Below are 22,972 nucleotides of genomic sequence, written 5' to 3'. Positions count from 1 at the left end.
TTAAAGGCAGGCGATTGCAGATCTTAACCGCTTCCACGAAATTCCTTCCGAGCAACCCCCAGCTCGGTGTTGGATTACACGGCCGGCTCCAGAGCCTGGACAAGTTGACACATGACACTCACTATCACAGGGGCAAGGTTGACGCGCAGGCCAGAGAAGTTTCAAGGCCCCGGGACTCGCGGGAGGCTGGGGGCGAGTTCCCAGCCAGAGCCCCGTGTGTCCCCCCCCCGCCCCGCCCCCGTGAGGGAGGGCAAGTCAAAGAATCCGGCACTCCCCGCCCTCACTCCACTGCTCACTGGTCTTTCTCAGCCCGGGGGCCCTGCTAGGGTCTTCCTCCTGCAAGCCTGGTGGTGCTTTGCAGGACCGTGCACAGACACAGGCAGAAACCGTCGCTGGTTGCGGGGGGGTGTTTCAGATTCAGGGTGCTGCTGGTCCTTGTAGCTGCGGGGTGTTCGTACTTCGGGTCTGTGTTGGGTTTCTGGAGCCGCCGTAGCAGTGCGGCGGAGTGGTGGGGGGCTCTAAAGCCCTCATGTCCCCACAGTTCCGGGGGCCAGAAATCGGACGTCGAGGTGTGTCCGCAGCCTCTCCAGACTGAGGCCTCTCTCCCGGGCGCGCAGGGGCCACTTTCTCCCCACGTCTCCTCGTGGTCTGCCCCCTGGGTGTGTCTGAGCCCTCATCGCCTGTGCTCTAGGGACCTCATTTTAACCAACACCCTTTGGAGACCCCACCTCCTGACAGAGCCACATTCTGGGTCCTGGGCATGGGGGCTCCCCCGTGTGAGTGTCGGGGTCCGGGGTGGGGGGGGACGGAGCACATGGTCCGGCCCGCAGCCGGGCCTCATCTCGAATTTTCTGCCCTCTGGACGGGTGCAGCCTGTGTCCCCAATTTGATGCCCCACCGGGGTCTTTCACGGCCCCTCCGGGAGGCTTTCATTCCCGAGTCCCACACAGATCCGACCGCAGCGAGTTGGAGGACCTCGGCTTGGCCGCGGCGTCTGCCGGGCGTGGGGCCCCGCTCAGCCCAGCTTCCGGTCCCTCTGGGTCGGGCGCCCGGGCTCCCTCTGCCACTGACCTTTGCTCTCCGTGCCCCGAGCTCTACCGTGACCTCGCCTCGCCACCCGCCGCCGCGTTTCGGCCCACCGCTCCCCGGGCTATTTTCAGGCCCCTGGAACCGCTCCCCGGGATTTAGTGTTCTGCAGCGCGGACGCCGGCTGGCCTGTGCCCAGCGGTCAGCCCGCCGAGTCTCGGCTGTCTCTTCCCCTCCTGCAGTTCTCTCCGGCGCTCCCCCTTTCTTCCCGGGGCCGCCCCTCTGCCTCCGCGGGCCACGACCCACTTCCTAAGTTTCTCCTGGTTTCTTTCTTCCTCGTGACACACGTCTCTGGGAACAACTCTGTCCATGCCCCCCTCCCAGGGGGAGGGCGGGGGGCGGTTTCTGCGCCGCGTGTCCCTGTCCGTTCACCCAGGCAGCTCCTGCTGCCTGTCACTGACCCTGCTCTTCTGAGACACAGCCGCGGAGGTGGGCCGGTGCCCCCGCGCCTGGGCACCAGCCTGTCCCTGGGCACCACAGGGGAGGGGGTGGCCAGGGACAGGCGGCCCGTGGATGTGGTGGCCCCGAACCTGGTGGGGGGCCCTTTGGGAGCTGCTTAGCGATCTCCCTGCTTGAGCAGGGTGGGGCCGGAACCCCCGGCACCGCCCCCGTGAGGCCGCCCCCCTGTGGGCTGGATGCGGAGAGCCCAGCGGTGCTGGGCCGTGCCCTGGCCCTCCTGGAAGGCAGGCCTGGGGCCCGCGCAGCGCGTGTATTCGGCAGGAGCGACACCGAGAAGGAGATGTCACAGCTCAGGGTGGCGGGCGGGCGGGAGCCCACCGGGTGGCACCTCCTTGGGGCCGTCTGCGGGGGCTTCCTGAAGGAGGCACCCCAGGTTCTGTCCCCACGGGTAGCCAGTGACAGCAGCTCTCGGAGCTGGAGCAGCCCCTGCAGGAGCTGAGGCCGAGGCAGGCCGGGGGGTCAGGAATGGAGGCTCGTTCTGGGGCCCTGGGCCGGAGACACACTCTGTCGTTCTCCCCGAACACGGCTGTGGTCCCGGCGGAGAGGAGAATCTGCTCTCTGCGCATCCCTGACGGGGAGGAACGGTGTTCGGGGAGGGGGGAGGAGAGTGGGGTGTTAGCGCAGCCCTCTCCTCGCCCCCCAGACCCCCTCCCGTGCCCCGAAGGGTGGCCAGCAGCAGCGTCCCCGGCCTTCACGGGGAGGGCACGCTGATTTATTTCTGCTGCGGTCCGGGAGGAAGGCCGCGTCTCCGAGACGCTCACCCCGTGGGTCGTCTCTGCGCACCGGTCCCGGGGCCTGGCGCTATGTTGCTGTGTTTCGAGGCAAACGTGCTCCCCTGGAGTCCAGGCCACGCTGCTGGGCCCCACCCCCCAGCCCTCTCCGCCAGCGGCGGGGGGGCCCTGGCTGGAGTCAAGTTCGACGTGTCCACCGACCATTTTGTTTGCATCAGGCGTGTGGCTGGTGTGCCACAGTGAATTAAACAGCATTAAGACGACGGGACTTCTGCTTCCTGCGGCTCGGGGCTCCTGGCGGGAGCGGGGCGGTGGGGTGGCATTTCGTGGACGGGAGGCGACGTGGCTGCAGGGAGCACGTGGGGTCCACGTTGTGGCCGGCTGCTCACCAGGAGCAGCGCTCCGTCCCGGGCCGTGGCCGGCGCAGCCCGCCTGCACGCGGACAGCCCCCGGGGGACTCCCACCCACGGCGCACACTTCTCCGCCCGGCGCGTCTTTGGAAGGAGGCTGAGGCCTTACTTCCCAAGCCTGACACAGTCTTGAGGGTGCCAATGAGCGTCCTGAGACGTGGTCCCGTGGCAGCGGGGTGGGGGGGGGGGTGCCGAGGGCGTGTGAGCTCCTCTCAGGGGGCCGCCGTCATGCTCCCCGACCCCCCGCCCCCCGCGGGCCCTGTGACGAGCACACCGGGTGTCCGGCGGGGTTGCGGTCGGCCACGAGGAAAGCCGGCCCCTCGGCCCACAGCAGGGGAGCAGGGGAGCAGGGCCGGCCCGGCCCGCGGCGGGCGTCTCAGGGCCGAGCGTCGGGCGCGTCCTGTGTGGCGCGGCTTCTCACGGTCCTTCTCTGTTCCAGGTGCGGCCGCGCCGTCGTAGGTGTAAGCGAAGAAGGCAAGGAGGAGCCCATGGCTTTGGCCGGCCGCCCAGGCCCCCGCCCGCACCATCCGTACTCCCAGGTATGGGTGAGCGCGGACCTCCGACCCCGGCCGCACGCGGCGCAGGCGCGTTCGCCACCTTGGCCCCGGTCCCTGGCGAGCCCGCCCGGGGGGGCGGGAGACCCGGCGCGTGGCCTGCGGCCCTCGCTCCGCTCCGGGGCATCTCGTCCTCACGTTCCTCAGACCCCGACCTCCACGCCTGTCCGGTTCTCGCGGCGGCACACGCAGCCTGCCGTGTTCATCACCTGCCGGGCCCTAAAACTCCTCCCGACCCGTTGGGGTGACAGCGGGTATCAGGGTGCTCGAGGGGACACGTGAATGCACCCAAGGGCAAGGTCGTGGGCGAGGAAAGGGCTTCCGAGCCGGTGGTTTATGGCCCAGGTGCCACCTGCTTTTTGTGGGTGGGGTCCTCCTTCCAGAGCGGTGCCCTCCTCCAGCCCGAGAGTACCAGGGTGGGGTTTGGGGGGGCAAGTTCATCTCTGCCCCTTTGCCCTTCCTCGTGGACTGCTGGGCGGGACTGGCCTCTGCATTTCCTTCCCCGCCCCCCGAAGCCCCTGTAGCTTGACTTTTGCAGCGTGGTGCAGCGGGCTGCACGTCACGGGACGGTTGGTGCCTGGGGCTTCCGGCTCGGACTCCTCGGTGTTCGACCGCCGAGAGGTCGCGCCCCCGCCCCCTCGGCCCCCCCCCGGTCCAGAGGGAGCCCCCGTGGAGCCCTGCCCTCTGCCCTGCCCATGCCCCCGCTGCCCCGGGCCCCGGAACCGGAGCTGCCCGTCCCCCCCCCCCGCCCCCGGGCTGGGAGGCGTCCGCGGCGGCCGTGACGAGTGCTCCCTGGATCATCACGGCGGCAGGCAGACGTCTTTGTAATTTATTTGGTCTCAAAGTGAAACAAACCTTCGAAGAAAGGCTGAAGATTAGGAACACTGTTCATTGTAATCACTGCCTTTGACACGCAGCCAGAGCGGGTCTCACGCCAGCAAAGAGGACTAGAACCTTAGCGGACCCGTGACGTGTGCGGGTGACTCACGGGCCAGCGTGGTGGGTGAGCCCTGCCCCGGCTCGGCCCTCTGCCTCCCGCGGGACCGGGCCCCGGTCCTTAAAGGGGCCGGGGTCGTCTCGCCCCGCTGCCTGAGTCCAGCTCCACGCTGCACCCACGGGCCCTGGGTCCAGTCCTCGTGCGGCTACGTGGCTTCTGCCCACGTGCAGGCCCACGTGAGATCCCCCCGCTCCACCCCCCCCCGCCCCCCGCTGGAAAACCTCCCCCGAGGGAGCCGGTCTGAAAGTTGGTAGTGTCTTCTTCAGCGGGTACAGAGCTGGCCTTCAGGGAAGGGTGACGACAGGGGCCGTCTGAGCCCCCTCCCTCCCTCTGGCGTCCGGTTTCCTGCCGGTCCGCACCGAGACAGCAGCAGCACCCGCTCACGCCAGCGGCCTCTTGACGGACGTGTCAGCTGCCCGTCCCTGCCGCCCCAGTTGCTCACGGCTGCTCTTCAGGAGGCGGGCAGCCACGGACACATGGTGGCCGTTCCCAGAGGCCCCCCGCCACCGGGGGAAGTGCTCGGTCATGCCGGTCCATGGCTCCTGAAGACACTGTCTCGCTCTTGTAAAAACCCCGCAGCCGGCCTTGGCAGCGCCTCCCCCTGTTCCTGGAAACTTAGATGACAGCTCCAGAGTTTCTCAGAAAATGGGATGATTTACAGCGAGGTCCAGTCTTGAGCAATCGGCACTTAGAGCAGCGAGATTTGTCTCCAAGTTTTTAGAGAGAAGAATTTCTTCTCCAGATTTCCCCCCCGTACAAACGGTTTTCTGATCCTGGCCGATCTCTAGCAGCTGCGGCTTGGATTGGACATGGGGCCCGGCCTGGGGGCCGCTGCCCTGCGGGGTTTCTCATGGACACAGGAGCACCCGGGTGGGTGTTTGCAGAGACCTCCCACTCTCTGCTTCGGCGACACGGCAGAGACGGCCTTGGGGCGGGGGTGGGCGCTGGGGAGTAGGGGACCAGCCACGTCGTCTTTTACACTGAGAACGGGCCCGTGTGATGGGGTCATTGTCCTGTGGCCTCGGGGGGCCGTGGCCCTCGGTTTCCCCGGGGAGGCACGGGGTCCACAGCGTCCTGTCACATGCGGATTGGGGGACGTGCCCAGCCCGGGGCCCGCCGCTCTGCAGACGCCCAGCCCGAGCTGTCCCCCCCTCCTGTCCCTCAGCCACTGAGTGAACACCACCAGGTGCCAGACGTGGTCTCGGGGCCGGAGGGGCCGCTCTGCGGAGCAGAGAGATTCCTGAGGCTCATGTGTCTCGGGGAGGGAGGCCAGCCTGGGACAACTGGCGGGTGCCGTCACGAGAAGAACGCTCACGGATCCGAAGCCAGGGAAACGGGGCTTCTGCGGGCGAGAGGGGCTGAGTCGGGCCAGGAGGTCCGGAGGCCTCCCCGCGGGAGTGCCCGGGGCCGGGTGGGGCCCGGGCAGGACCGGGCAGGGCTCCGTGCAGGGCCCGGGAGGAGAGGCCCGGCCTGCCCGGCCTGGGAGGAGTTTGGGTTTCAGTCAAGTAGAAATGAGAGATCTTGGGGAGCGGGGGGAGGGGAGTTATAAATAGAGGCCTACAGCCGTTGTCTGCAATTTTAAAATCCGAAAGGCTCAGGACTGAGCGGTTTTTTCCATTGCTCATGTCGGGGCAGAGTCCAACTCCACTGCCCAGAGCTGGCCCTGGTGGGGCGGGAGGCCGGGGCCGCCGGGACCCTGCCTCATCTCCCTGCAGCCCGAGACATTCTGAACCCCCAGCCACAGGGAGCCGCCGGGGTTTTGAAGAAGGGATTAGGCGTGCCTATTACCAGGGCTGTGGTGAAGAAAAGCCACATTCATTATCCCTCAGAAAAATGCAAAAACTGGAAGCCGAGATGAGTTCAGGTCCGAGCGACCCGAACAGAATGCGGAGCTGCCCTTGGGAGAGGAGGCTCTCGCGTGCGCGGTCTCATCCCGGTCCGGGAGACGCCGGCGGGGTTTCCAAACCCTCATTTCAACACTTTATCTTTTCTCATCCCCCCCCCCACCCCGCCGATTTCTGAATTGGAAACACACGTGCTTCTTTCGGACGTGAGGCGTCGTAGAAGCTGCCCTGGGGACCCGGCCCTCCGGGGACGCGGGGTCCAGATGGGGGCGAGGACAGAGCATTCCCACGGAGCGGAGCCTTGTGTCCCCTGTCCCGTCCTGTCGTGGGGTGGGGGGAGGCTCATAAGCTCGGTCCCGGCCCTGGGGCTCCATTTCGGGTCCGGATCCCGGGCCTTCAGGCCAGGGGTCAGCTTCTGCAGGGCAGGAGCTGGCACGGCATCGCCCGTGTGCCCCGTCGGGCCCCCGCCCGCTTTTGTAAATAAAGTTTTATTGGAACGCATCCACGCTCATGCCTCCAGCCTGTGGTTGCTTCGGGGGCCCCCTCAGCACCGTGGAGCAGAGCCGAACCCTCCCCAGCAGAAGTTTCCCCGCTGCTGTTCGCCAGCACCGATGGCTTGAACGCATCCCCTGGGTGGACAGGGGCCGGGGCGACCTCCCCCTGTCCGCTCGTCCCCCCCATGGAGGAGGGGACAGGGCTCCCGGCCCTCGGAGGAGACTGGGCCTGCTGATTGCATGCAGCTGCGGGTTTTGTGTTGGGAGCCCCGACATCTGGATTCCTCCCACTTTTTGGCAGTGTCCGCGGGAGCTGGACGGTGACATCATCCCTCCGAGGCGATTTGGGATCAGTCTGTGGAAATGAATACCATTCCCCAAGTCTCTCCCTGGGACTTCTGTGTGTGTGTGTGTGTGTGTGTGTGTGTGTGTGTGTGTTTTGTTTTCTGTTTTCTGGGGTTTTTCTTTCTTTTTCCAGAGTAGTTCTTTCACTTTTTTAATCCTCACTCGAGGATATGTTTATTAATTTTAGAGAGGGAGGAAGGGGGGAGCGAAAGAGAGAGAGAAAGGTGGGGGGAGAGACATTGATGGATCACCTTCTGCATGCACCCCAACCAGGGCTCGAACCCACACCCTTCTGCTGTGCAGGGAGACGCTCCGAGCAGCTGAGCCACTGGGCCAGGAGTGCCGTCCTCTCGTGTTTGATCTCACACACCCGTCACCTGGCACAGGGACATGCATTGTCACGGGACACGTTTTCTTCAAGAAATCTGTAGGCAGTCGCTCCGCTTGTCCCCCCACGTCAGTGTCCTCCTGCCCTGGTGTCGGGAGGACACCGGCATCGTTGGAGATGGCCCTCGTTTCTATGCGGCTGTTCCCGCCGATGAGACGCCAGCCCCCCGAAACGGTTTTGCGAACGGTTTAGGTCGATGCTTCTGAACGTGGCCACCACTGTTTCACAGAGATAGTTTGCGCGGTGAAGCAGGTGACCTACCCAGTCGGGTAAGGGCTGCTGACGGGCTGCCGGTTCCAGGGAGTTCACATCGTTTCCGCACACAAGGGGGGCGTTCCGGTCTCTGTTCCCCCCCCTGCAGGCCAGGGGGCGGGCTCCCGGACGGACGGACGGAGCGGGCAGCGGCAGCTGTGGACCTCAGGCCCGGGGGCTGCTGCCCGCCTTGCCCTCCGTCTGCGGCGTCCCAGCTCATGGGGCCACCAGGCCTCCCTTGTCCTTTTGTCCGTGGGACCTCCTAGCACTGTCCCCTGTGCCTGGGGTGGGGGGGGGAGGTCACTGGCGAAGGAGGAGGAAAGGCCACGCCGTGGGCCCGGGGCGGACGAGCTTCGGCAGCAGGACGGACGGACTGACTCCCGGGTGTCACGAAACGGCACGTGCTCCTCTGGTTAGTGTGTGTCTGGGCCAATCCGCGGGGCTGAGTGAGGGGGCCCCGAGGGCGGCACTCCCTGAGTCAGACTCGCCGCGGGGAGGGGGCGCCCGGGACACCTGGCACCGGGCCTGCCCCCCCACCCCGCTCTGGGGGAACAGCTGCCGGGGGCTGAGAACCGGGGGCTCCAGCTGGAGGCCTCGCTGTGGGAAAGCATGAAAAATCCTAAGGGGCCTCTGTCCCCTGCACCGTGACCATCCTGTAGACACGCGTGGCTCCCGTACGTGGCTCCCATGCGTGGCTCCCACAAGACAGACTGAAGAGCCACGACAGAGTTTACGGTGTTGTCGGCAGGGGCCCCGGGCTGTGACCCAAACCCGCCTCGGTGGCTCGGGAGGACCCTCTGCCGGCTCTGGCCGCAGGAACGGCGCAGGGAATGAACGCGGTGCCTGGGGTCCCTTCCGGCTGCATCGTGGACCGCCAGGGTGCCCGCGCGAACGACCAGGGCAGAACCGGTTCTGATGTGGGGGACACCGTCCGCCACGACCGCGGGCTCTGCGCGCGAGGCTTCTCTGTCGGGCGACGGAAATGTCCCAAATGCGACCGTGGCGACGGGCGTGCGCACCTGTGACTGCACTGACTGTCTTGGGACCGCACGCTCACAGCAGACGGCATTTGCCGTGCAACTCACATGTCGAGAAAACTCCTTAAAAACCGTGCACGGCCAGCGGCCTTCCCTCACCCCGTGCATGGCCAGCGTGGGTCTCCCTGTGCCCCCCCGCTGTGCGGGGCAGCCGAGCTGTGCAGCGGGGCAGCCGAGCTGTGCGGCACGGCGGCCGAGTGGAGAGGGAGGTGGCCCTGAGCCGCTGTGACTCACCGCCACGCCGTCGGGGCGGAGGGGCTCGGAGCTGGCCGCCTAGAAAGCAGTGCCCGGAGGCCCGTACCTGGGGCCGTCTGAGTCTCGTGGTGCGTCGGGTGCGTGGGCACAGCGAGAGCTCGGCGGCGGCAACAGGCACTTCCCCCTGCCAACGCGACACCATGCCATTTTGGAGGAAAGCGTCTTGACCTCGGCCGGGAGGCGGTGCGGGCACGTCCCCGTCGGAGGCAGCATCCTGTGCCGACGCGGCAGGCACGGAAAGCGCATCGCCGGCTGCTGGGCGGGCGGACCGGCCCGGGGAGCCCGCCCTCTCCCTGCGCGGGTTCTGGGGAGCAGGCGGAGCCCCGGGCGTGACCTGGTTTGGGGTCCGTTGGGTGTGAATCCGTGTTCCCTGCGCTCTTGGGGAGATAGCAGGCGCTGTGACTAACAGGCCGTGTGTCCGGGGCCAAGAAAAGGCTCTCTAGGTCACTGTGGTAACGGTCACGTCCAAGGAGGGCTGACTCTCCAGACCTCGCAACTGGCAGAGTGTGGTGTGCTGACGTCGCAGCCCCCGCCAGCTCGCCTGATGTTTTAGGGGTTCGCGTCGTTGGTTAGTTATCGTGGGGGGGGCGGCGGGTGCCCCGCTGTATGGAGCTGGTCAGGGCTGTCTCCTGCCCCAGGGCCTTGGGGTCCCCATGCCGTAACTAGCTGTGGGGCCCTGGGCCCATCCCCTTCCCCCCTTTTCCTTGTCTGCGAGAGTGGGGGTGACACCAGCGCCCGTGACGAAAGGACGTGAGTGAGAACGCAGCCGTTGCCTTCCCGGCCTGGCCCCTAGGAACCGCGGCGTCTGCCTCCATTGCAGCGCAAACCGTCGCCGCCTGCGTGGTGGGGAGGGGGTCCGCATGGGACTTTCGCCCGGCCAGCTGGCCGTGTCTGTCTGAGGCCCCCGGGGCGAGGCCTGCACACAGCTGGCAGGAGCAGGCGCTGGGCGAACAAGAGCATTTATGGCCGGTGGTCGACGAGCCCCCCCCCTTAGAGAACCTTGGGCAGGCAGAGCCCCTGGCTGAGGTGTGGTCACTGTACTGGGGCTGAGGGGCCGCCGTTTGAGGGCCCCCGGCTGGACCCAAGTAGCGTCGTTCATGGGGCTCGTGTGAGACGACGAACTCGGGCTGTGACTGCATTCCCCACGGGGCCTTCGGGGGCGTCTGCCTGCTCCATGTGGGGTGGGGTGGGGGTCTGGTGGCGTTCCCCCGCATCAGGCTCTGCAGGCCGGGGATTGGGGGGTGCTACGGGTGGGGAGCGGCGGGGTCCTGCAGGGCGGGGTCCCGGGTCATGAGTCTTCCCCCGGCCTTGCGGTGGGGTTGGCCGGGGCAGCTGGAGGGAGGCCGTGGGGTGGGGCCTGGGGGAGCTGCATGATCTGTGTTGGGAAGGCCCCTCCTCGGGCGAGGGCCCCTGGCTGGCCCCCTCCTCCCCACACCACCCTCCTCATGGCTGGCTGGCTGGCCGGTCAGTGGGTGGGTTTTGTATGCCTGGAGCAGTTAAAGCTCACCCACATGACGCCTGCAGCCGGTGGCTTTAGGTGGAGGGTTCACGCAGACAAAGACATTCTGGTCTCTGTGGCTGTGAGTTTTGCGTCTCTTAGCAGAGTTATCGAGGGCGGCAAAGGCTGTCCGTGCCTTCATCCGGGTCCCCGAGAAGCTTGTGCCCAGGGCAGGGCGGAAGGCACAGCCCGACACCCCCCGGAGAGAGGTCCCTCTCAGAGGCGCCCCATCCCGGCCGCCAGTGCTGCCGGCACCTTCTGCTCCCCAAACACCCGGGGGTTTCTGCCCCAGGCAAGCCCTTCCTTCCCTGCCACCGTTTCAGTCCCCCCTCAAGCCCGTTTTCGAAGACGCTGCTCCACTCCAGGGAGGCACGGCGGCGCAGGAAGCTGCCTGAGGCCCCAGGACACGGTGACAGGTGGGGAGCCGGCCCCCAGGGTCTGGCCGGCCCCCGGGTCTGGCCGAGAGCCCTGCGTGCCCATTTGTCACCCAGCAGCTGCCGCACTGACCGCCGCACTCCCCAGCTGCTCTCGGAGTGAGTGTGGCTTCCTTTTTTGGACCGAGAGAAGCTGCCGCCCGGCTCAGCGGGCCTTCTCTGGTCCCCAGCGGGTCCGCCCTGGGCCTCTGGTGCCGCTCAGCTGCCGGTGTGGGCGAGGCGGGGCGGGGCAGGTGCCCTGCCTCCCCCGCATGCAGGGGCCGGCGGGCGGCTGGCCGGGGCCGCGCTGCCCCGCGTCTCGTGGTGGGCTCTGGCAGAGTGGGGGGTGCCGGTGACAGCGGGCCACGGCGTTCCTTCCACTCCGGGCCTTGTCCCCCCTGCACCAGGTCGGGGGTGGAGGAGCACACTGGTCCGCTCGCCCTCCTGCGGCTCCCCGCCCCGAGCTAAAACAGGGCAGCGGGAGGAGGGGGTGCAAGAGCATTTCCCCCCGACAGTCAGAGGGCGCTCCCAAAGGCGGTGGCGTTGGGGCGAGGCCTTGAGGAATGGATGGTGTGCGTGGAGGGTGGGACGGAGAACATTCCAGATGGTGAGGATTCCACAGGCAGAGCACAAGGGACGGGGAAGCACAGGGGCCGTGAGGCGTGGGCTTGGCGTCGGGGACATGGGGCCAGGCAGGCGGCCCCCGGAACATACCTCGTGAGAGGATCACCTGAGGCGAGGGCCCCAGGCCCCACCCTCCCCGTGGCGGGGACCGAGCAGGGCGACAGGCCTGGGGGCCAGCATTTCTAACACACTCTCCCGGGGGAGGCTGGCGCGCCCCTCGCCCCGTGCTGACCACACCCGGACGCCTGCTGTCCTGCAGGCGGGCGCGTGGACCCTGTCACCAGGCTGGGGACGGGGATCTTTCGCCTTCTTCCCTGCTAAGTTCTTCCGGCTGGACTAAAAACCAGACCCACACGAGACAGATCCGCAGGAGCAAGAGGCCGAATCCGTGACGTGTGCGCACGTGGGGGTGCCGTGTTCACACGGGACCCGAGGACACGTGTTCCCAAGGACATGTGTTGGGCTGTCGAGGGTCGTGTTCCCGAACGGGGGACAGCTGTCTGCGGGGGCGCCTTCCACTCGGGGGCACGGGGAGGGCTCCCCCCCGCCGTCTGCCGCACCTGGCCCCCGTCCCACCTGAGTCACCTGTGAGGACGGCTCCCCCCCGCCCCCCGGAGCGGGCCCTCTGTCTGCGTTCTCCCTGGCGGTGGTGGGAACGGTGAAGGTTCGTCTTTGTTCTGTGCTGAGTCTTTTGTTTCTTAGAAGTAACCGGCTCAAAGCAGTCAATATCCCAACAGGCACATCCTGGGGCAGGGAACTCGGTTCCCTGCAAGAGCCCAGAGTCCACACCCCGACCCGCGTCTCAGGTGTAATTTCTAAAACCTCGGGTCCTCACCCCAGCCAGGTGGGTCAGTGGGTTGGGGCGTTGCCCCCTATGCCAGGAGGTTGTGGGTTCGATCCCCAGTCCGGGCGCCCCAGTGGAAGGCAACCAGTGTTTCTCTCCCACGTCGATGTTTCTCTTTCTCTCCCTCTCAAATCCGTGGAAAATATGCTCAGGTGGGGGTCACAACGAAGCACACAAACCACGGGTCCTCTGTCAGTGGAGCGGGGGACTCGGACCCCCCGGCCACCCCGCCGTGGTCGGAGGTCCCGGTGCTGGGCACTGGCCGTGTTCCTGGGACTGCAGGAGGTTTCGGGGAGGGGCGGGAGGGTCAAGAGGGGCCGGGGGCGGGGGGTGCCATGCCTGGGGCCAGAAAGAGGCCCAGAGGATCCAGGCCAGGGACATTCCTGCGAGTCCTGGGGCGTGGCGCACGTAGGAACTTTCTAGAAGCACAGCACTGCTGAGCTGGAGAGGCAGCCCCGGGTCCCGCCCTCTCTGCTGGCGCCCCTTCGCCGAGCCCGCGGAGCCAGAGGACCGGAGTTCTGGCCGAGGCCACCCCCGCGGGCCCCCCGCCCGCCCCCCTCCCGCCCGCAGGGCTTAGAGCCGCTCGCATGAGATCACCGGGCCAGGCCGCCCCTGCCAGAGGCCCCACGTCTTCAGCTGTGCGGAGGGAGGCCCCACCTCGGCCCCGCTGTACTGGGCCCGAGTCCGACCTCGGAAAGCAGGTCTCGAGTCACGTAGGTCCGGGGGCCGGTGCTGAGCCGTGAAGGGACGGTCACGGGGCTTCGGGGCTGTCCCTTCTCCTGAGGCAGGCAGCACCCTGGCAGCCACCTTCGTCCCCTCCCTCCCGTCCCCACCGCCTGCCGAGACCACCGCCCTCCCGGCCCCAAGACCCCAACCCTGAGCCCCGAGCAGGAACCCCCGGCACCACACACCGGCCCTGAGAGCAGGCCTGGCCAGCACGGTCACCGGTCACCAGCTTCCCTCTGGTCCCCGCTGCCGCACCCTGCGCCCGGCCCGGGGCCGGCGGCCCCTAGAGGGTGGGCACGCGCTCGCCCCAGCCTCCCAGGGCCGCCGGGAGTGGTTGTCCTGGTCCAGACTCAGTTTCCCCCAGCTGCCTTGGCGTGAGGCCACTGTGTGATAAATGCCCCCGTTTTTCGAATCGCTGCACTTTTTCTTGGCTTCTCAAGAATTCTTTTTGGAAGCTTCTAGAAAGTGTGTTTCTTTGTTGACCCAGGAATTTCACGGATGAGGGGGTGAGCCGGTTGCCAAGGCGCCGTTGTCAGTGCCGGGGCTTGTCCTGTGACCCCTCAGGTTCCGGGCAGTCCTCCGGGTACAGTGTGGGGGGCCCGGCGGACTTCGGGTACACCACAGAAACGTGTAGGGGGGTCCTGAGCCATACGTGGGGTACACTTACACCCCAAACGTTAGCAGTTGTCTGTCTGAAACTCAGGTTTTACTGGGCCTCCCGTGCTCCTGTCGGGTGAGCGGGGCGGTGCTGCCCAGACAGGGTGGCGGCCTCTAGAGAGTTGCCTGTCTTCTAGAGACGAGTCTCCAGGGGGCCCGGGGTCCTCGTTCCTGGCGAGGAGGGGACTTCTGGGACTCGACAGCTCACCGGGGACCGTCCCCTTTGAAACACGGGGTGGGAAGTTGTGCCCTCTCCGTCGGGACGACCTGACCCCGGCGGAGGACCAAGTGCCGACGCTCGTGTTAGTGGTGGGCGGGGATGGCCCGCTCGCTCCCGAGTGAGCATTCCCAGTGGAAGTCGTGGCAGTCTAGGCAAACTCTGAAACTCCCCTGACGTGTCCGTGGGGGCAGCGAGTGGGGAAGGCGCGTCTGCCGACCACGGACGTGCCGGCCGGCTCTGGGAGGGGCGGGGCGTCGGCCCGGGAGCGGGCGCGCACCTGTGGGGCCGAGGCACCGGGCGAGCAGAAGCGGACGGACACCTGTGCAGGATGTCACGAGCGACAAGCGTGACCTTCCTGGCTGGGCGGAAGGGAAGACGGCGCAGCAAAGGGGCCTGGGTGAGCTGGTCCGCCCCGGGGGGCCGGGGGACCCTCTCTTCCCCACTCTCCGCCAGAGGGACGGCCAGACGGAGGAGAGCGTCCCACCGGAGGCGGTCCCACCGGAGGCGGACCAGAAGTTAGGAGACACTCCGGTGGGTGTCCCGAGTCCCCCCGACGGCGGGGAAGGCAGGGAGCAGGCTGGACGCCACGGCCCCCGAGGAGAAGCCCGGTCAGTTGTCGCTGCACCGGCTTCGACGTCGGGGAGCCAGACGTCACCTTGGATCCAAAGGCAGACGTGGCGGGGGCCGTGTGCTTCGTGCGGAAGAGGCTGGACGTGGCCCCACCCGGCGGGAGCTCGTCCCGGGGGTCCGGGGCGCCGGGGGCGAGGCCCTGCTCTGCGCGCTCCACGTGGCAGACGGACCCTCGCAGGGGTCCCCGCTGCCCTCGGCCGGTCACCCAGGGACCCAGCCCCTGAGCGGGGGTGGGCGGTGGGGGTGGCAGCAGCCCCTCTCAGGGTGGGTGCGCAGGAGCCCCCGTGCCCTCGGGTGCAGGTGCAGCCGGCCTGCCGCGGCCCAGGAGAGCAAAGGCGCAGAGCTAGCCAGCCGGCAAGAAAACGTCCAGCCTCGGCGTGCGAGACCCTCTCGTGAAAACCGCGGGGCGAGGCGAGGAGGAAGTTCTAGAACCGTCCGGCGTCGACCTGCCCCTCGGCTATCAGGACGCGGGCCGTTCTGGGTTGGGGGCCGCGGGGTGAGCGGTGCCGGTTCGGCGGCGTGAGTGCGGACCCTTGGAAACACGCAGGCGACCTTTGGCCTGCTCGTGCAACCTCCGGGGACCCCAAGGCGGTCACCTGAAGGGGGCACAGGGTGGCGGGCACGAAGGTCCCCGGGTGATGGGTGCCCGTGCTCCCCGATGCCTGCACGCGACCAAAGGCGTGCCCTGGGGCAGTTTGGAATCCGAGGAACAGCGACCGAGGGTTTAAGTTAACCTCTTGCAGTGCTTTTCTGGGGGGCTGAGGGGGGACCCGGAACACAAAATCACGCCCGCTCCCATCTCAGCCGCGTGTGGCCTGCGGCGGGGCCCGGTGGTTCCTGTCCTGTCGCCGGGGCGAGGCTCCTGTTTGTTTCCTAACTGCCCCACGTTTCCAGAAACTTAAATAGGTCATTCTCGACTTCGGGAGGGAGAGAGCTGCTCCTCTCCGCTGGGTGGAGGGATGTTGGCCGAGGAATCGTGGAAACCGGAGGAGGAACGCCCAGACGAGGGGTCCCTGCTGGATTCGGGGAGCTGGGAAGAGTGCTGCCTCCCACCCTGTCCCCGCCTCAGCGGGGCCCTCGGGGTCGGCCCCCTCCTCTCTGACTGCACGTCCTCACCGCACCCGGGCGTGCTGCACAGCCGCCCCCCCGCACCCCTCCCCCCCGGCCGGGCCCCGGTGAGAGGGGCCGTGGTGCAGATGTGCTTGGGGGGATGCCGAGTGGGGGGTGCGTGCTGACGTGGAGCATTTCAGAAAGCTGGGTTCGAATCCAGCGCCGCTTGCCATGTGGCCAAGATTCCACTTTTTAATCAGGGTCATTTGTAACAGCCCCCATGTGATTCGGTTGCCTCTCGGACGCCGTCCATAAATATTTCAGGCGTGGCGTGCATGCACACGCACTCACACACACGTGTGCATTCCTCTTTTTCCCTCTCTCTCCGAAGGAACACCCAGCTGACGGGACAAGGGTCAAGACACTCCTTTCGACTTTCCTCTTGGTGCGTTGTTCACCCTCTAACTGTTCACGACCGGCAGGGACTACACACACGATGATGACAAACACAAAGAAATCCACTTCCGAAGGCAGAGAAAAGAGAGAGGGGTGGAAATATCTCCAGGACCTTAGGGGCCGTGTTGTTTCCCCAGATTTCCTGGGAACCGTTTCAGCAACAAGGCACCTTGTCCAAATGAATGTGCTTTTTTCTTCTAGTTTCCCAGGCAGTGTGGGTGGGAAGGAGTGTGGGCTCTGAAGCCAGCTGCCTGGGCTCCAGCCCCACCCAGGGCTACCCCTCACCCTCGGGTGAGAGTGGGGTGGGCGGAGCCCTCTGTGCCTCGGTGCCCTCGTCTGCACCGTGGGGGCCCACCCAGGCCCCACGCGGAGCTTCCCACCTGGGGCAGGCTGCTTTGCACAGGCGTGGGACGGGGTGACTGCCGGCTCAGCTTGTGACATTGTCGATGTAAGGGACACCCGGACCTGTGGAGAGTTGTTACGAGTTTATTTGGGCCAAACTGGCGAAAGCTGCCAGGAGGTGCAACCCCCGTGGGTTGAGAGAACGCTCCAGGGTAGGGCCGTTTCACAGATACTTATCCTACGCCCTGGGTGCCCCGTGGGCGAGGATGGTGGGGGTGTCACGTGCATCTCACTGCTGTGGGTTAAGGGAGAGAGCGAAGCGGGGTGAGGGTTCTCTGGGGTTGGGCGGTGGGGCCGGACAGAGAGGCGCACGCACACCTGGGCTGCACTGGTGTGTGCCGACGGCGGCGTCCGCGCCCCCAGAGCGGGCACTCGGGAGACGCGGCGGCAGTGAGGGGCCCCGGGCACTCCTGTTCCGGTGCCAGAGACCGCCCCAAGGGGGCTGCAGGAGGAGCGGGAGGCGCAGCAGGAGGCTGCCTGTTAAAAGCACGTTGTCTCCGAGGCGTACAGACTCCAGATGGCCTCGCCGGCGGCGGAGACGGACCTTTGTCCGGGGAGCCGCAGCCTCGGACGTGACTGCCGGCCACCTCCCGCTGTCGGGCAGGGGTCTTCATGACCAGCCCGTCCCGGGTGGTTCCTCCCGGCCTCTGAGCGCGCACGGCCCCCATGCAGGCCTCCTGGGGGCTGGCGGCTGTGCAGGTGGCCCTTTGTGTCGTGTTGGCATTCACGGGAGATTGTCTGTGCACACCTTACGCTTTCAGCACAGGCCTAAACCCCGACTACGAGGCGTCAGTGCGCGTTATAAAAACGCCACGGGTTTCTTAAATCTGTAAGACAAAACCAGTCTCTCCCCAGCCCTCGGCAATGACGGCTGATGTGTTACCACCGTCTTACCACTGTCAAAAGGCCCGTGTTGTTTTCATACGTGTCCGTGTGTATGTCGCCTGCTTGATCATAATCCCACGTTCTCCCTGAGCGGTGGGCTGGGTCATCCTGTTGCTGTGATAGCTTTTGCCTGAAATGTTTGTGCTCACCCTGATGAGGCCGAACCAATGCCGACGAGCGCCCTGTGCTTTCACGGGGGCGGGGCCGGGGGGGAGGGCGGGAAGGGGGGACCGTGAGAGAACGGCCTGCACGGCGGGTCCCAGACCCCCTGCGTGCGGCTGCGACCCGGCCATTGTCTCGGAAGGTGCGCCTGCTCCGCGACGCTGGGTGTGCACAGTGCTTGCTCAGATCCAGCAGCAGACGACGACTCTTCTCGAATTGCTACTCGGAGAAAAAGCGATTTCAGTGCAGAAAACACGGGGGAGCGACTTCCTCGAACCCCCTCGCCACGCGGCCTGCACTTCTCAGGACCAACGTCCCCCTATGCGGCCCCTTTGAAGCCCCCGTCACTGGTCACTGGGGGGTTCCGCGGGCAGAGCGGCGACGAGGCAGCGAGGGGCCGGGAGGGAAGGACGTGCGGGGTGGTCGGGGTGGACGTGGCCGGTGCCGTGCGCCTTCTGACCAGAACCCTCTGCCCCCGTCTCCCCCCCAGGACCCGGCGGAGCCGCCGTCCCCTCGTGGCCCAGGAGAGCCCGCGGCACCCAGCTCCGCGGTCCGGCCTCGCCAACCCGCGCATCCCCCAGGTAAGGGCGCACGCACCCGCACCAGGGTGGCGCTGCTGGGACTCGGTGTTGCCCGCTGCTGTTCTTCTTGCTCGCGCGAGGAGGTTCTCACCTTTCTCCCCCGGAAGACACCAGACCCCTCCGGAGAACGGACACACACTCGGTCGCTGCGTCTTCCTGGGCGACCTTCCAATGCACTGTCCTCAGTGAGCGAACTTCAGAGTCCGTTTCCTGGGAGGGGTCCCGGGGCTTCACAGGAATACACTTCCCTGGGCTGGGGGGGCGGGGGGGCCCTCCTCTGGGTGACCTCCTCGTGACCCTGGCCCGGCGCGTCTGCCCCCGGCCCCCGTTTGCACGGGGCCCTTGGTGACTCGCTGCTTTTCTGTGGCCCTGCTCCTTCTCCCTGTGACTTCCTGGGGCGTCCCCGTGGGCAGGAAGGGAAGGGGCCTGAGTGGGTCCGGGGTTGGGAAGTGAGGTGTCAGCCGTGGGTGGGGGGCCGGGAAGCTGGTCGGATGGGTCACGGGATGGAGCGGGACCCGTGAGCGAGGCCGGGGGGTCAGTGGAGAGTTTCAGGACCAGAGGCGGGAGGGTTGGGACTCACGGGGACGGGGATCACTCGGTTTTTTAAAGGTCGCTTGATGAGAGAGAGGGTGACCTTCGGGGAAAACAGAAGCCGAGAGCTGAGCCTGAGGCGGAGAGGGGTCCCGGGTGCCGGGAGGGCGCCCGGGGCGAGCACGGGGTTGGGGGCGCCCTCGGGCAGACTCCCGGCGGGGATGGTGCGAGGGGAGCCGGCCTGCGTGTCAGCGTCGGCTCTGACACCTCAGAATCCGTGACGTGTTGGCTGCTTACAGACGGCCTCGTGGAAGGAAAACCATCTAAGTGCTGGTGTTAACATCCGTGTGAGACCCGTGTCAGTGCTTGCACCGGAAGGGCTTCGTGCAGCCGCCGTCCCTCCCGCGCCTCTGAGCGGGGCGTTCAGGTGCCGCCGGGGCGCTGCTTGCCCCGCGGGTCACGCCATTTGGGGCGTGTGTGGTGCGGGGGGGGGGGGGGAGCAGGGCTGCTGTTCCCTGGGGAGGGGCCCCCAGTGGGTGGTAGATGCCAGGCGTCTGGCATGCCCTGGCACCCCGGAATGGGCAGGGAGACAGAGCCTGTGGAGGGAACCCGTCTCCAGGCGGAACCCGGCTTCTGTGGGGGTGCGTCCCGTGCGACACGCCGCGACACTGGCCTCCTCCCCGCGAGTCCGCGCTCCTGTCTGCGCACGGTGCATCTGGCGGGAGAGCCGAGGGCGGCCTGGCTCCGACGCGGGCCAACGTGTGCCCGGAGCAGGTCCGCGAGCGACCCCGACGCTGGGCGTCAAGGCCCTGGGGGACGGTGAGGGCCCGGGTCGTTACATGCAGGTGGGGGCTGGGGTGCAGCGCCCCTGCTCCTGAGGGACCCTGGGAACGGCGTGTGTGAGCCGGGCCGGCCCACCAGCCTCGGCCCCCCGGGCCCTACCCCCCCCCTGCCCCCCGCAAACAGCCCAGCACCCTGGAGCCGGCCGCAGACCCGCACCCCGGCACGCGGAGCTGCTGCCCGCTGCCGAGACGGACAGCCAGCAGGGTCCTGGGGCCCAGCCGACACGCACTCGCAGGGAAGGCCCGGGGGCACGACGGGCTCACGCCTGGACGGGAGGACGGGAGGCGAGACGTGCAGGGGAAAGAGGCGAGGACGGAACAGGGCGGGCGTGAGAAAGAGCTCCTCAGACGTCTCAGGAATGAAATATCTAGTTACGGGCATTTTAAAAATTCGGTCTAAAGAAGATTAATGAGCCGGAGCCTCCTCCCTGCGCCACAGAGCGGCCCCCGGGCCCAGACGCCGACGGGATGGCATCCGGCGGGGGAGGCCCCGGGGCGCGGCGGCGGGGGCGGGGGAGGGGGCGGGGGGCGTCTGAAGAGACGCTCCGGCGGGGAGCCGGCAGGCGTGCAAGGGGCCCCACCCCCACTCTGCACTCAAAGGGTTAAAAGGAGAAAGGAAGGCCGGCTCCCATCTGAAGGCACGTTGCGTTGTGCCAGAAAGCGGGAGGCGCAGAGGCAACCCGGAGGGAAAAACCAGATTTTCCAACGCGGGCTCAGCCTTTGGACCGAGAGTGGACTCGGGCGGGGGCGGGGGGGAGGGGGGGTGCAGGGTTTCCAAAGTGCAGGGAGGAAAAGAGCTCTATGGAAAATTGTATCCCAACAGCTAGGGAAAGCCATAAAGGGTTTTTCTTTCTCTTCTTTTTTTTTCTTTTTTCCTTTCTGGACCGAGACTGAGAAAATCTGTTGCTGGCAAGGCTGACGGCAGGATTATTAGAAGTTGTGTCCGGGGCCGGACACAATGGTGTCCAGGGCAGGGGTGTGGTGCCGAGGTCCAGTGCCACACGCATCATTGCAACGGGGTCACACTGGAACTTGGGGTAATTAGGTGCTGGGAGTCTGTGTGTGTGTGTCTTTGGAGAGGGGCTCTGTCCAGCGAGTCGTTAAGGCGCAGCAGGGCCCCAGCGGGAAGGGGAGTGTGGGGTAACTTGAGACTCGGCTGGGGAAAGTATGCTGAGTTATGTACTTTAAAATATAATGTGTAACTGAAATATTGACCGTGGTTACCAAAAGAGTATGTCTAACATGTATCGTTTCAAACCTAGCAGGGGGAAAAAAAAACACAGAAGGGCATTTATATTTAATAAAAACAACCAACGTCGAGCAGAGAAGGACCAAAAAATGTGGGGGGGGGAGGAAAAAGGCTGTCAGGCAGAAAGTAGAAAATAAAGAGGCCATTCCGAGGGTATCCAGAGCAGCGCGGACCGGCTTCAGGCGCCAGCGACGCGCACGGAGCCTGCAGACGGCGCACAGACCCCCGGTTCTTCTCTGGGGTCTGGGGAACTCGGGGGGAAGGGGGCCGTGCAGCGAGAGCCGGGCGGCGTTTTAGGCAATCTGTTCCACGCAAGCCGCGGCCTTTCGCCCAGTGCGGCGGAATCAGAAGTCAAGAAGGAGTGCAAAGGAGGCGACACACACACACTGTAGCGCACACACACCCCCTCCCCCGCTTCCCCCGTGGGCTCTGGAGGCAACCGCGACGCAAATGCCCACCGCTCAGCGTGGACGGGGTAGGGGCGGGCTGCGGGTGGGGGGCTGCGAAAGGCCTCCTGGGAGAGGCATTCCAGACTCCGTCTCTGAGCCTCCAAAGAAAGACAAGTGGAGACTGGAGGCATAAAAATCGAGTCACTCGAAGGAGCGGGTGAGGGGGGGAGGAAGGATGTACACGAGGACCGGGTATTCGTGAAGGCGAGAAGACGGTCTCCGCGGACAGGAGCAAGTCCGAAAGCCGGTCTTGTGCGCCACCTCCCCCGACGACGACGGCAGGCCTCCAGCCCGGCCCCCGGGGGTGGGGGGGGGGGACGCGGCCCTCCACCAGCAGAACCCTCGGGGGGGACCGAAGCGAGGGGACTATGGTGGCCGCAGGCCAGTGAGTGTGCAAATGCGAGGGACACGGACCGCGTGCTGCAGACGCAGAAAGACGAAGCGGCAGCACCAGCGCCGGCGAGGACGCGCGGCCACGGGGACCCCCGCCCGTCACTGCAGGGACGCGGCCCCCATGGGGGACGGCGGGGCAGCTGCTCGCAGAACTGACGCAGCCTCCCCGTGCGACCCGGGAGTCCCCCCTCCCAGTGCTCGCTGCCCAGAGCAGCTGAACACACGCTTTCTCACAGAGGCCCCACACGGCGTGCACCGCAGCTTTCTCCATAAAAACCTCCTGAACCTTGGGAGCCACCAGGACGCCCCTCGGTAGGTGACGGACGAGGGAACTGCGGCCTGTTGGGACCACGGAACGTTCTTCGGCCCTCAGAAGAGAGGAGCAGTGACCCCCTGAAGAGACGCGGGGGAACGTTAGGTGCGCGTGACTGAGTGCGAGGAGCCGGTCCGAGAGGGCTGCGCACGGCGGGACGCCCGCTCCCTGACCTTCCGGAAGAGTCAGGGCTGCGGAGGTGGTGGAAGGACCCCCGGCGGCCCGAGGGTGGTGGGCGGGAGGGAGGGAGGGGGCTGCAGAGCCGAGGGGACTCCCAGAGCAGTGAGAACGCCGGGCCGGAAGGCGCCGGCCCGTCCTCCCAGCGTGTCCGAGTGCCACCCGCCTGTCCCTCGGGTGTCCTTGCAGCCCCGGGTGCGCGCCGGGAGCGGGCGTGGGTGCCCTCGTGCGGAGTCACCGCACCTCCCCTGACCGTGCGGTGCCTGACTCGGAGTCTGGTGCTCAGGGGCCTCTTAACTGGACCCTTGGGGCAGCGGGCAGGCTGAACAGAGACCCGAGGGGGCTGCCGTCCCCCCCTCCTCCTCCACGTCCCGGTGCCGTCGGGCGCTCCGGCGACGGACCCGAGGTGTCGGTCGGGGTGGCTTGGGTGGAGAGGCGGCGGGTGCTTTGCGAGGGTCCTGGTGTCCGGAGGAAGGGATCCCCTGTGACTTTCCTTGACCCGTCCCTTCCCCCCAGCCGAGAGGATTTACTCCCCCGTCGTCCTGAGCTCAGCCCGCCGCCTGTAAGCGGCTTAGCTTTGAGTGGCAGCTGCACAGACGCCCCACGCGGGTCCTGGCAGCCCCGTGTGGGGTGCCCTTTTCTCTGGAAGACGGTCGTCTTTGGAACGGTCGCGCCGGCCCTGCAGGGGTCTTTGAGAGCGTTTTCAGGACGGTGACAACAGACGTCACGGTAAAACCACGTGAAGCATGCCGTTCCGTGGCATGCGTGACATCTGCGGCGATTGTCACCACTCCCCACTTTAAAGACGCCTCTGCCACCCCTGTGCCCATCCGGCAGCAACTGCCCCGGCTGCTGGTGGCCACCGTCCTGCCCGCTCTCTCGGAGCCCGCCCGCCCCTTCTGCTCACTGGCCACTTGTCGGGGGATCACACGTGATCATGCGTGTGCCCGGCTTATCTCACGCGGCCTCCCGTTTTCAGGGTCCGTCCCGTCCCACAGCGGCCTGCGTCCGATGGCGC

The 22,972-nt window shown here is 66.7% G+C and overlaps 1 protein-coding gene across 7 annotated transcripts in view; it reads left to right on the top strand.

Annotated features, from left to right (window-relative positions):
• The window catches only part of GRB10 (growth factor receptor bound protein 10), a 113,702-nt gene that overhangs the window by 43,551 nt on the left and 47,179 nt on the right, over positions 1-22,972 (top strand). For 5 of the 7 annotated variants that reach the window (XM_045828931.1, XM_045828927.1, XM_045828932.1 and 2 more), the window contains exons 2-3: positions 3,126-3,225; positions 17,910-18,000. In XM_045828931.1, coding sequence (XP_045684887.1) covers positions 3,175-3,225; positions 17,910-18,000 — 142 coding nt within the window. In that variant the 5' untranslated portion in view covers positions 3,126-3,174. The remainder of the gene's footprint in view (positions 1-3,125; positions 3,226-17,909; positions 18,001-22,972) is intronic. The other 2 variants (XM_045828933.1, XM_045828934.1) reach the window with 1 other exon arrangement.

The sequence above is a fragment of the Phyllostomus hastatus genome, unplaced genomic scaffold (genome assembly GCF_019186645.2).
Source record: "Phyllostomus hastatus isolate PE091 unplaced genomic scaffold, TTU_PhHast_1.1 phas_scaffold_78, whole genome shotgun sequence".
Classification (NCBI taxonomy): domain Eukaryota; kingdom Metazoa; phylum Chordata; class Mammalia; order Chiroptera; family Phyllostomidae; genus Phyllostomus; species Phyllostomus hastatus.
This window is presented reverse-complemented; position numbering and strand designations above follow the sequence as displayed.